Source organism: Peromyscus californicus, unplaced genomic scaffold, assembly GCF_007827085.1.
Source record: "Peromyscus californicus insignis strain IS unplaced genomic scaffold, ASM782708v3 Scaffold_22__1_contigs__length_63687245, whole genome shotgun sequence".
NCBI lineage: Eukaryota > Metazoa > Chordata > Mammalia > Rodentia > Cricetidae > Peromyscus > Peromyscus californicus.
Window position 1 is genome coordinate 27,678,806 of NW_026294525.1, and position 13,305 is coordinate 27,692,110.

General features: G+C 42.2%; 1 protein-coding gene across 5 annotated transcripts in view; it reads left to right on the forward strand.

Moving 5' to 3' along the window:
* Il20ra (interleukin 20 receptor subunit alpha) overlaps positions 1 to 5,527 on the forward strand; it is a 35,523-nt gene extending 29,996 nt beyond the window's left edge. For all 5 annotated transcript variants that reach the window (XM_052751130.1, XM_052751129.1, XM_052751128.1 and 2 more), the window contains 2 exons: positions 2,068 to 2,207; positions 4,440 to 5,527. In XM_052751130.1, the coding sequence (XP_052607090.1) occupies positions 2,068 to 2,207; positions 4,440 to 5,204 (905 nt within the window). In that variant the 3' untranslated portion in view covers positions 5,205 to 5,527. The remainder of the gene's footprint in view (positions 1 to 2,067; positions 2,208 to 4,439) is intronic.
* Positions 5,528 to 13,305: the final 7,778 nt, after the last annotated feature.

The window sequence follows — 13,305 nt, forward strand, 5'->3', positions numbered from 1 at the left end:
TAAAATGTTAAATCTCATCTAAAAACTATACATCTAAAGGAACGTCTAGAATGGTGTTTAACAAATATCTATGGCCTATACAAGTTGACATATAAAATTAACCAGCCCAACGTCCACTGGTTCCCACAAGCTCCACAACTTTGTCAGGCACGGTGGAGCCTGCATCAGCTCTGTGATCTGGTCAGCAGCCAGCCAGGGTATTCCTCTTCAAACTCTTCACTAAGCCTTTTCATTATTGGACAGACTTTCAGTCATTACAGGCCTACGGCTCAACAGGACCAAGAGTGAGTTATTACCTTCCGACAATTATCCCTAAGCTTTAGCTCTACCCAGAAGGACTGGTCCACCAGCACAAAATGAATCTGTTAGCCACCGTATAAGGGTGCCATATCTTCATGTCACGTACTGAATATATACAGAGGACAATGAGACCCACCAGGAGCATGGGAGAGTATGAGATCTTTTGTTTTAACTTAAAATTTTTAAGCTTTTTTGAGGCTTTCACATATAAGCACTGAATTTACATAATCTAGCCCCTCCTTCTTCCCCTCCAACACTCCCTCTGTGTATTACCCACTACTTCTCAAATTCATGACCTCATCTTCTCTCTCTCTCTCTCTCTCTCTCTCTCTCTCTCTCTCTCTCTCTCTCTCTCTCTCTCTCTCTCTCTCTCTCACACACACACACACACACACACACACACACACACTACAACCTGCTCAGTCAGTTTAGTGTTGTTTCTATGTATACATGTCATGTTAGGACTGACCACTTGGAAATAGATAAGCTACCAGGGTCCTTGTCCCTGGAGAAGAATGGCTCTCTCAGCAGTCATTAATTGCCTATAGCTCTTTATCTATGGGTTGGGACCTTGTAACATTTCCCCATCCACATTGCCGTGTAAGCTGGTCTTGTTTAAGGTGGCCATGATGTCTAGATTCCGTGGGTGTAGCTTCCTTGTCACATTTAGAAGACACTCTCTCACAGGAGTCATCCTGGTCCTCTGGCTCTTACAATTGTCCCACCTACACTTCAGAATGTTCCCTGGGCCTTAGATGTAATGACCAGTTAGGTATACAGATCAGTTGGGACTGAGCACTCCACAGTCAGTTGCATTTTGTCTGGTTGTGGATTTCTGTAATGGTCTTTGCTGCAAAAACCAGCTTATTTGATGAGGGAGAGGTAGGAGCTACACTTGTCTTTGGGTATAAGGATACAGGTACATATTTAGAATGCAATTAGAAATCATATTGGTTTAGGAAAGTGGCAGTAGGCAGTAATAGGTTCTCCTCTGAGGTCTATGACCTCACTAGCCATGGGTAGTTGGCTAGGTTTATAGAACCAGGCTTGAACTCCCTCCTATTGAGCCAATGTTAGGTCAAATTAGATGGTTGTTGGCTACCCCCGAAATGGAAGAGCCACTATTGTGCCCTTGAGTATATGATGTCATGCTGATCATTATTGTGGGCTGCAGGCTTTATAGTAGGGTAGGGCTAGTGATTGCTTCTTTCTCAGCAGCTTGCATTGTACCTTTAAATACTGAGATCTGGTTCTCAGGAAAAAGGCCTCTAGGTCAAAACCAGCTTGATTTCTCCAGTTTCTGTGTTCAGAGTGTGTGGTATCTTCAGTAATAGGATCTTACCTTCGAGTTCTAGGAAGCCACAAAGGGCAATGGCAGTGGTCTATAACATTTGAGGAGTTTCCTGGACTCCTCTGACTAACTCAAAGGGAGGTTTCCCTTGTCTGGCACTAGGGATTTCGTTAAAGAGGGTGCTGCTGTTCAGTTTGAAGAGCTGTGAATTCCTGGGCTGACAGATCCATTGATTTTCTCATACATGAGCCAGGATGAATGTCAGAGCCTGACATAAGATTTTGGAATACCCAGTAACTTATATTATTAATGCAGCCTTACTGTAAAGATGGGGGTGAGTTTAGACGGTGCCTTGAGAACTTTATTGTCAGAGAGATGACAAATTCTGAGACCCTTTACAATATTAGCTGAAACTTCTCAGTGTATAGATGAGAAACACAACCGTCCAGCCCTGACCCGTGATTTTTCTTTAACAGATCAAATGTCAGCACTGAAGGTTAAAGTCATCTTCTGGTATGTCTTGCCCACATCTGTAATCGTCTTTCTTTTTTCCGTGATTGGCTACTCAGTTTACCGTTACATCCACGTTGGCAGAGAAAAACACCCATCGAATTTGGTGAGTGCTTGGCATGGTGGGAGACTATTATGGCAACAGGAAGAGAAGAGAAGAGGGGTGGAATAGATATGGTCTCACATCAGAGCGGAGTGGCCTTAAGCCGTTGATGAATTCTAAAACACATTCTGAGCCGAGAGTAACTGAGTAAGAGAGTCCTTACACCGCATGTGTGCCATCCTGGGTGTGACCCCATTTGCACCCCAAAACCAAACAAAAAGCAGCTTTTGTACTGAATTCACTCGCAAATATACCAACACTAAAGCTTCCTCAGGTTTGAAACACTTTCATAATTAGTGAGTGCTGGAGATAAGGCTGTGGGGTAAACAGAGAATTTAAGTCCTGATCACTCTGTCTTTCTCAAAGTTCAAGCCTCGTTAGAGATAGCATGAGAAGGCTAAAGAGAACAAGTTTTTGAGGACTCATGGGGTACAATGAAGCCCTGAAACCTTTAATATGGGGGGAATCAGTTCTCATGTTCAAGAATGTAGAAGTAAGAGCTAGAACACTTATTACAAGCAGAAGAAGTAGCAGGACAAGGGGAAGTGGATGCCATGGTGGGAAAGCTTATCATATGACCAGCCTATCATGTGACCAGCCTATCATGTGACCAGCCTATCATGTCCTCCATGAGGAGCTACACTGGAGAGCAGGCACCAGGTCCCGTAGTGGGAGTATGTGGTACTCTTCTCAAGGTTGAGCTTTATTTAGTCTTCACAGAATTTTCAGTAAGGTTCTGAGCTGCAGTGTTATGATCATCATTATGTCTTAGATCTTCTGAAAATAAAGACAGCTTGTTCTAGTAAAGTAAATGCAGCTAAGACGCCATCCAGGGGCATCTTAGAGAAAAGAAGAGGAGAATGGGACATGAGGGTAGGGATTTGGAACATGGAATCTAAACACGCTTAGGAGGCACAAGGCCAGGACTTGAGCATCCACTACAAGAGGAAGCAAGTTGAAAAAACAAATGAGATGTTACAGGACCATCTGATGAGAGGACCCAACGGGCTCAGCGGTTAAATGAAAGCATGTCATGGGGTGACAGGAAGATGCAACCTTGTCACTGATGCTTCCCTCAATAACAGTCACCTTCCACAGACCCCAGAACAGAACAAAAATTATGTCTGTGGTACTCAGGATGGAGCCTAGGGACTTCCTCATGCAGATGGTATTATACCCCTTAGCTATATCTCCAAACAATTCTTTATCTTTTCTTCTGAGACAAGGTCTGGCTGAATTGCTTCAGCTGGCCCTTCTTCTCTTTGCTTCCAGAGTAGCTGGTGTTATGGGGACCTTATTGGTTTTCTTTATTCTTGTGTATCCTTGACATGGTTGAGACTTTTTAAATTTTCCCATATACTAGCAGATGAAATGACTTTTTCTCCCCCGTTTTTCCTTTTTGCCTTTTTCTAGCACAATTTGAGCATTATATCCCTGTATCCATTCCCTTATCTGGTACTGTAATTGAGTACTTTGACTAAATCCATTTATAGGGGAAGGGGATTGTTTCAGCTCATAGTTCCAAGTTACAGCCTATCAGTTGGGGGCGGGGGCGGGGAAGGGTGGTAGGAGCTTGAAGCAGAGTACCACAGAGAAGCATGATTTAATGCCTCCATGGCACAGCCTAGGAAAAGATGCTGCCCATGTTCAGGGTGTGTCCCTCTCACCTCCCTTAGCTTAATTAAGAAAACCTCTCACGGGCGTGCCCACAGACCAACCTAATCCAGACATAGACACTTCCTCATTGAGTTTCTCCTCAGGTGACAGTAGAAACCAAACATCATACTCCTTCTTTATATCCTATTTTTATGCCTGTGTACATTTCATATCCACAGTCTATCCAGGAAAGGGCTAGTCGTCTGGGCAGCCCCAGCTTACTAACTACAAACAGAATTCACTTTCACCTGTCTTACTCAGCACCAGTCTTCATCTAGCAGCGTTTCCAATTTTAAGGAATTGAGAAGATTCCAGAACTTCGTTGACTCACCAGCAGCCCCTCTCTCAGTCACACCCATGAGCCTTACACCAGACGAACATTCACCAGTGATGCAGTTCACTTTGGGCTGCGTTTTGTGGGTCGAGTGAAGTTTCTTCTCTAGGCCAAGCATAATGCCCTCTCCTGAGTTGGTCAGAGAAGGTCTCACACCATCGGGTGACCCTGGAAGTTCTAGCTGGCCGCTATTTGTAACGTCTCTCTAAAGTGAAAAGGTGACGTCCATTCTCTTCTCTCTGCAGATTTTGATTTATGGAAATGAAATTAAAAGAGTCTTTGAGCCTGCTGAAGCAGTTACGCTTAATTTTGTCACCCTCAATGTGTTGGACGATTCTAAAATTTCTCAAAAGGATATGAGCTTCCTGGAAAAAAGCAGTGATGGTTCCAGCTTTAACGACCCTGAGTTCAGTGAGAGCCAGGAGCCCCATCTGGGGGAGGTGGAGGGGCAACACGTAGGGTACTCTTCGCATTTGATGGATGTTGTCTGTAGTGCTGAGCAAAGTGACAGCAATGCTCGCCTAGCCTGTCACGACTGGCTCAGCAGCACCACGCCCACAGGGGAGGCAGACGCTGAACATGAGTATGGTGTCCCAACTGATTTCTACAGGCAGGCCGAAGACCACCAGTTCTGTGGGCAGGAAGAGGCATCCAGAACAGGGGAATTACCTGAGCCTCGGGCAACTTTAGCAAACTTAGGCCCACCTCTTGAAGACCTACATCACCTGGGACAGGAGCATCCTGGCTCAGAAGAGGGGCCAGAGGAAGAGCCATCCACAACCCTGGTGGATTGGGACCCTCAAACTGGCAGGCTGTGCATCCCCTCCTTACCTAGCTTTGGCCAGGATCCTGTGGACTACGGACATTATGAGAAAGACCAGCTCTTGGAGGATGGTCTTTTGTCCAGATTCTATGAGAACCAGGTACCTGACAAGCCAGAGGATGAAAATGAAAACTATCTCATACAATTTATGGAGGAATGGGGGTTACATGTACAAATGGAAAGCTAAATCTGGACTTCCATTGACTGACGTCTCCTCCAGTGATGGGGTACGTGCCTGTCAACAAATGAATGAACCATTCCAGTGAGTGAACCATGGAGACGAGTAGGTCAACCTGTGTCCAGATTCCCAGTGTCAGACATGACTTTCCTGTCTCTGTTCATGCACTTGGTCGGCCCTGCCTCCTCCAGGTGGTTGACTTCTACAGGACCATCATCCCAATCCATAGCAAATCCTGGAGTACAGGAACTTTCTGGAATACGGAGCCCTGAGCATTGTTGTAGACAGAGTAAGCATCTCCAGATTGGATGGACTTTCTACAGGAGCTTGCACTGTGGATGTGGTTTATTATTTTCTAACAAGTATGCCTGTAGTACAGTTATTTTCTAGATTTTTATCATACATCTGTACCATGATAAAATGTTTCATGAAAGTCATTTATTTTATAAACACCCCTTTTCTAGAATTTGTTGATAATGAGAATGTTAGGACACTTCAAAACACACCCATGCCACTAAATGGACGGAGAGTGGTTTACATATAAAGAACTCAACTCACTGTTCAGTCATGATAATCCATGGTCAGAATGAGCCAATCAGGCCAGCCTTCATGTGTCTGTCTTCTGTAAGGGGCGGTGTTTATCAGTTTTTGAGCAGCAGTTCTGGAGTGTGAGCTTAAGTGACTATTCTTTTGTAGTCAGGAAAACGCCCACTCAATAATTTAGTAGGAGCCATTGTTGCCCGAAAGACCTGCCACATTTTTATAATAGAATACCACACTTATTTTGGGACATGTATTGATAAAAATATACTTATGTAACTGTAAACTAGGAATGTTTCATGGCTGAAATGCTGAATCACTAATTAATTGACTAAGGGGCAATCAATACTGCAAAGTCTCTTAGGAAATAGTGTGAATGAATACAATCTTGCCACATAATAGTAAAATCAGTAGTAAGTAAACACGGGGCATATAAAAGCAAGTTAAATGAAGATGTGAGGAAGGGTTTATTAAAGTTTGATGCCATTTATTGTGGGAAGTGAAGTACATCATAAAACACCTTCCTGGTAATTCCAGTAACTACCCATCGTCTTCCCTACTTAATTAAATTCTACATCACACTACATTAAACACGACAGAATCTATAACGTTGAACCATGGAAGACGGTTGATGCTTCAATGTTTTAGACCTACGGAAACATCGACGTTTTATGTATTTGTTTAATTATAAACTCAGTCCACAGAGTCTCTCTCAGGAAGACAGATATGATCCTATTTCCTTCGTCACATGCTTGGCAGAAGCAGACAGCCCTGGTAGAAGAGATGGATTCTGGGGTCATGGTCTTTTGCAATTATCCACAAATCCAAACAGTTTCTGATTTAATGGTTTAATTTAGAGCATAATCATATTAATCAGAGTGTTCTGTTCTCCTTGGTCTTTGTAGAAATGATTCTGGTGGCTTGGAAGAACAGATTTATGTTACCAACTGGAAATGAAGTTCAGGATGAGGAGAGAATAGGTTGTTTGTAAGAGCAAAAAGGAAACTAATGGGTGAGATTTTGGCTTATTAACTTGGCAATATATTTGTTTATGAAGTGCCTACTCCATTCCCCAATGTCCTCATCAGTGAAATACAAATAAAAACTCCCTGATCACTGTTTTGAGGGTGGAAAGAGCTAGATTGCAGGGGGCACTTAGAGCAGGGCGGTGCATGGAATGGTGGCTATGTGAAATTATCTGTATTCTCCACCGATCCGTGTGCTCAGCGTCAGAGCTGGAAGCCATCTTGACATGAGAGTGACGCAAATGTATGCCTTGCCTAACTTTGTTTTTCTCACCTGAAAGTACAATAGTAATTTGCTTCCTACTCGGTGCCTTTGCTGAAATCTTCCCGTGTCAAACCACATTTTTTTTTTTTTTTTTTTGCCTTTAAAAGAGAAATCTAATTTTGGGTTGTCTTTCTGTCTCTTGTCATTCTAAGCATATCAAAAGTATTCAGCATTTCAGTATCTTGCAGCATGTGAACATACACACAGGGGGAGGCAGACAGAGACAGAGACAGAGAGACAGAGACAGAGGAAGAATCCCTGACTTAGAATTCAACTTAGAATTTTCAGCTTGCTCATTGGATCAAAGGTATATGCATTCTATGGAAACTACATAGCTCCAATTTTAAGAGTTGACCACTGTGTATCTAGTGGTACGCCATTGTTTCTGTTAATGCCTTAATGCTGGGGAGTCACAGCTCCCAGTCAGCCCTGTGGTCACAAAGGAGAAATAGCTCTATGGTGAACTTAGTTGCCATGGTAGCTGGGCCAGTGATGCTAACATTTGAGTATCTCCTCAGGTCCATATGTTGAAAAGTTGGTCCCCAAGGTTGTGCTATTAAAATAGACCATGGACCTCAAGGGGGTGGGGCTTAGTAGGAGGGACTTAGGTCACTGGGGAAACACCCTTGAAGGGAACTGTGAGACCCAGGTCTCCCAGTCTTTGTTTCCCGGTTTGTGCTGTGAACGCAGGTTTCTGTGTGCACTCATGACTATACGCCACACTCTAAGAGGCCCAAATCCAAGAGACTGTCCACTTTTTAGCTCAAACCCCCAGAATCGTGAGCCAAAGGGCAACATTTCTTTACTTTGTGAGTAGCCAGTGCTAGGTATATTATTATGACTATGTGAAACTAATATAGCATATTAAATTCATTTTCAAGGTATATTTTTCATCTATAATGGATAGTCACATCCATACATTCAAGCAAACCTATAGCATATTTCTTGTAGGAAGATCACTATGTCTCAGAAATGGGAAGAAACTGTCCTGTGTCCTTTCTTCTGTGGTCAGGCCCCAACAACTCCTCTACATCTTCATGGGAGTCTGTCTCTGAGGAACAAGTGTAGTTGTGAAGTGTCAGGGTTCTTGACCATTGCTACTCAACTTATCACTGGTTATTGCTCAAGACCAGGGTTTACATACTGCTTCCACATTAGATTTCTTTTACTCATGAAAACATTCATCGCTGAATCTATACCCATAGCCCATAACTCCTAAATAACTGATACATCAAAATGCCACCACTGGGGCTGGAGATATGGCTCAATGGTTAAGAGCACTGTCTGTTCTTCCAGAGGACCCAGGTTCAATTCCCAGCACCCACACGGTGGCTCACAACCATCTGCAATTCCAGTTTCAGGTATCAGATGCCCTCTTCTGTCCACAGGCACCAGGCACGCATGTGATACACAGACATACAGACAGGCAAAGCATCCATACAGATAAAAAATAAAGTAATATTTTGCCCAAGGGATGAGAGTGGGTAAAGAGAATTTGTCTCCCAGCAACAGGAGAAAGAGCTGATGCTCTGGGTTGTACCCAGCTCCAAGGAAATCAGTACAGCAGAGAAAAACTCTTTGTACAGCCCAGAGCGCAAGCCTGCCCAGTGTGATAAACATAATGAGAGCATTAAACAGAGAGTTGATCATCAAGGCTGGGTGCATTGGGTCATAAATCATATTCTCTCTGGCCCACACATTACCACCCCCACATCTTCTAGATGAATTCAAGCTAAATTACCTTAGAATTGTTTTTTGCTTTTTCCTTCTTTGGTTCCTCACATTACATCAACCACAAATCTTCTAGCTACAGTTGTTTCTCAAAGCCTTTATTTTTTAAAAAGTGTCTAAATTTTTAATAGTTTGGCTGTGGGTATTTTAATTATTTTTATTATAGAAAATACATGAATATGTCTGCATATATATATATATATATATATATATATATATATATATATATATATATATTGATCATAGACCAACTAGAAATGGAAATAGTTTTAATTATTTATAATTAAATCCCACACAAATTTAACCACTCTAAGTGTATTAGGGCAGAGAAACTGTTCTCAGTTTGGGACCATTTTGTCCCCCAGGGGACACTGGCAATGTCTGGAGATGTTTTTGTTTTTGTTTTCTGAGTCTCACAAGGCAGCCCAAGTTTACCTGGAACTAGGTTTGGAAACCAAGATGCTGTTGGATATCTGAGCTCAAGTGGTCCTCCTGCCATAGACTCCCTGAGTGGCTGGCCCTAGAGGCATGTGCCATCCCACCTGGCTTGGAGACATGTTTTTTATTGCCATGCCTCAGAGGGAAGCATCTAATGGTTCCTAATGGAGATAGAATCTGAGAATATTCTAAATGTTTTATTTTGAAGCCCCTATAACAAAGAATTACCCAGCCCAAATTAGTCCTGCCATAGAACTTTCTAGACTCTTACTCCTAAATGGAGATCATGTTGAATTAGTCTGTGACTTGGTCCTTTCACACACACACACACACACACACACACACACACACACACACACACACACACACACACACGTCTAATGAACTGTTTTATTTTAATAATGACTACGTGTTGGTGTACCAGTCTTATCTGTGGCAGAATTTAACAGCATAGTGGGAATTACTTTCTCTGAGCATATTTTTGTTTTGTAATAGCAAAAACAGTGACCAAAAATTGGAGATATTAGCGTCCTGCATAAGCCACACATGGTGGCTATGCCTGTAATTCCAGCACTTGGGAAATGGAAATGGGAGAATCAGGAGTTCAGGGCTAGCCTTAGCTATGTGAGTTTGAAGCCAGCCTTGGCTATATGAGACCTTTTCTCAAAAAGATGAGGGGCGGCCTTATAGATTCCATAAGGATTCAGTTTGACATGGATCCATTCTCATACACTAGGACCTGGTTGTTCTGGAACATACAGAGTGTGTGCTTTCAATATGACTGAGTCTCTAAAAACATTGTTTCTTGATGATCACTACCTCTCCCAAGTTCCCTGATGACTATCAGATGCGTCTTCACCTATGGGTACTGCCTTTGGTCCTCTATCACTCTTAAGGACTGCCAACCCTCATCGCAGACAGGTGATCGAAGACCGCCATGTCTGTGCAGCCATACCATTGCCTCCCTGCCTGGGCAGCTACAACATTCTGATACTACTTTTCTCATTTTCATATTTAGCAACTTTTCCCATTGTTTTTCATTCTGACTTTAATTCCAGGAAAATCGACATTAAGGTTCTTCCTGAATGGTTACTCACCTAATATCAGTTGCATTTTTGCATCATATGACAGCCTCATGTTAATATTTGTGTTGGTGGGGTGAAAATCTTTCCAGCAGAAGGAGATACATCTGCCTTCTGTTGCCTAAGGAAGCATAGGCGTCATGTTCTGCCTTATCCTGCTCAATAGATACCTTTTTTGTTTCTGGATCTGTCATCTCTGGGTAAGGCAGTACTCACAGGCTTCCCCTCACACACAGACCACTGAAACAGATGAATGCTGATGGGGAGATGCATGACCAGCCGTTTGCATCTCTGCAATTGAAAAAGCTAGACACTGCTCTAAAGGGCTTTATATAATTGTGATATGTTACATATTATGCTTTCTCTTCATATATTCCCCAGTCTTTGGATGGAGATTGATGGATGTATTTAAATCTACTTATGCTGATTTAATATGTAGACATTTCAGGATATTTGATGTGAGAGGGGAAACATGAAGATTTCCATCCCAACCCCACAAAAAGGAGGTGTGAGGTTGACGCTCTAATTCACTGTTTTGCTTTTAAAAGAATAAAGTGCCAAAACTATAAAGAAATGTGGACAAATGAACAATGCAATATGCGAAATCACAGTTTCCCTTTGGAATCAGAGGACAGAGTGGGGGGGTGGTCATTAGAATTGTAATAGTCTCCTTATGGAAGTATAGACAGAGTGCTCCTTTTATTATGTTTCCTCAAATTTAGTATGCTATATGTGCCCTTATATGTATATTTACTTTAGCAAGAATGGAACTCCAAAGCCCCTGGTATACTTTAATGGCATTTTCAGAGGTTCCATTACTAATTCCTGACTTCATGATGTTGGTCAAAGCCTTTGGAATGACAAGGCTATTATTTTCACTTGTAAATCTTCTGTTCTGAAGAACTTAAGCTGAGCATCTAGACTCTCCTAAAAACTGTAATTATTCAAGAAAGGAACACCTGAACCCTGCAGGAGATGAAGAGGACTGTGATTCACACAAACTTGAAATGCAGGCACCTTTTCGCTGCTCACGGGTATTGATAATAAGTAAAAAAGGCACATAAGCAGGCAGTCCTTCTGACCAATGCAATCAATCATCTTTCCTTTCTGAACGATTGGTCTCTGTTAGCAGACTTTAGTGTGCAGAAAAGAAAGATGTCAAAATGTTTGATCTTTTCACTTCAGGGAACTGTCCTTTCCTCTGCTAAGTTGGCCTTGGTTACAAATGCATAGTGATCATTATTAAATAGAATGACTTTGCTTTTTCTAGGTTTCACATTTCCTGGTAGCTTATTGTCACTGACTTCCAAAATGAAAGACTGCATAATTACAAGTTTAAACAACACTTTCGAGTAGGCACATCTTTAATCCACATATAACAAAGAAATTTAGAAAAACAAAACAAAATGAAAGAATAAAAATAAAAATAGAAATATAATGAAGATATTTGTATAATCAGAAGTACAATTAAGTGTAAGTGAGACATTTATTGGCATTCAACTACATCCTAGCTTTAAAAAAAAATTAGTTGTACTGTGTTCCTTCTGAGCATTACACCTTGGCAAGATTGTTAATCCACCAGAAAGCTATTTAAAGGGATCTGGAGTCTAAGATGTACAGAGAAGTAATAATGGAATCCAGGATTTAGTGATGTTCTGAAGGAGCCACAGGCAAAGATTCTCCAGTGAAGGGGAAATTAGACAGTCTGGTGTGTCATAGATTAGAATTAGGGCACAGTTATTTGCTAAAAGACAGAGTTCAGTTCCAAGTCAGGAGGAACTTTCAATAATTAAGTGGCAATCTTGATTCTTGATCACATGAGGCTGAGTTCCATCGCTGGATGGATGAAGCATAGACTGGTTTATCCTAAAGCTTTTGAAGAGGGAAACCTCACCTCCCCCTTAGCCCCTGCCATGGAATAAAGGGTTAAAATAGATGGTCTCCAAAATGTCTCCCATGTCTAAATATCTAATATAAAATATAAAAATAAAATTACCTGGGATGATTGGAATGATCTTTATTTCTTCTTTTCCTTCTTTTTTTCTTCCAGTAGCTTGAAAGTGTGTTTCCCACAGAATACCATGATCTTGTCCTTGGCCACATGCCTACAAAGAGCCATGTAGTGCCTCTCCTGGAAGGTGGCTCATGACAATTCAGAAGTTTCCACTCAGGAGTCGGCACTGGACAGGCAGCCCTGAGCTCAGCCTTCCCAGAACTTAGTTTGACTCTTCAGCCTCATCCTCTCCTCCCTGTCCCGTCTCTTCCCATGCCTAAGCATATTCCTTTTTTTTTCTCTTAAAGAAAATTTTGAGTTATTGACAAAGGAAAAACTATGCAAACAGACAAAGAAGTAATCATGGGCCCATCTCCAAACTCTATATCAAGTCTAGACATTGTAAGGTCAATGCCACAGTCCAAGAGTCTGAATAAGTCATAGACTTAGAGCTGGCAGAAACTGCCTGTGTTCCCCCCCAATCTGAGTAACATTTTCGGTTCTTGACTCAGTTGTCTAGAATACCCCCAAGCCAGTTATTGTGGTTTGGATATGAAATGTTTCCCCCAAATGCTCACATGTTGAAGGCTTGGTCCCCAGGTCATGGCAGTATTGAGAGGCAACTGGATCACAAGGGCTTTAGCTTCATCAGTGGGTCAATGTACTGACTTTGTACCCAATGGGCTACTGAAGAAGAGCCTGGCTGGAAGAAGTAGGTCATTGGGGGCACGCCTTTCAAGAGCACATCTAGTCCTGACCTCTTGTCTCTCTGTCCCTGCTTCCCACTTGGCATGAGGCGAGCAAATTTTCCTCACCATGTTTCTGCCTCTTGTCAGACCCCTAGCAATGCAGCCAGCCAATCACGGCCTAACACCTCTGAGAACACGAGCCAGAAGAAACCATCCCTCCCTTAGATTCTTTCTCCCAGATATTTGTCACGGGGACATTGTAGGTAACACTAGAACGAAGGTTGCTTTGCTGGAGTATGACTACATGGTTAAATATAGCTTGACTCATCTCCCCATTTCCTACTGTG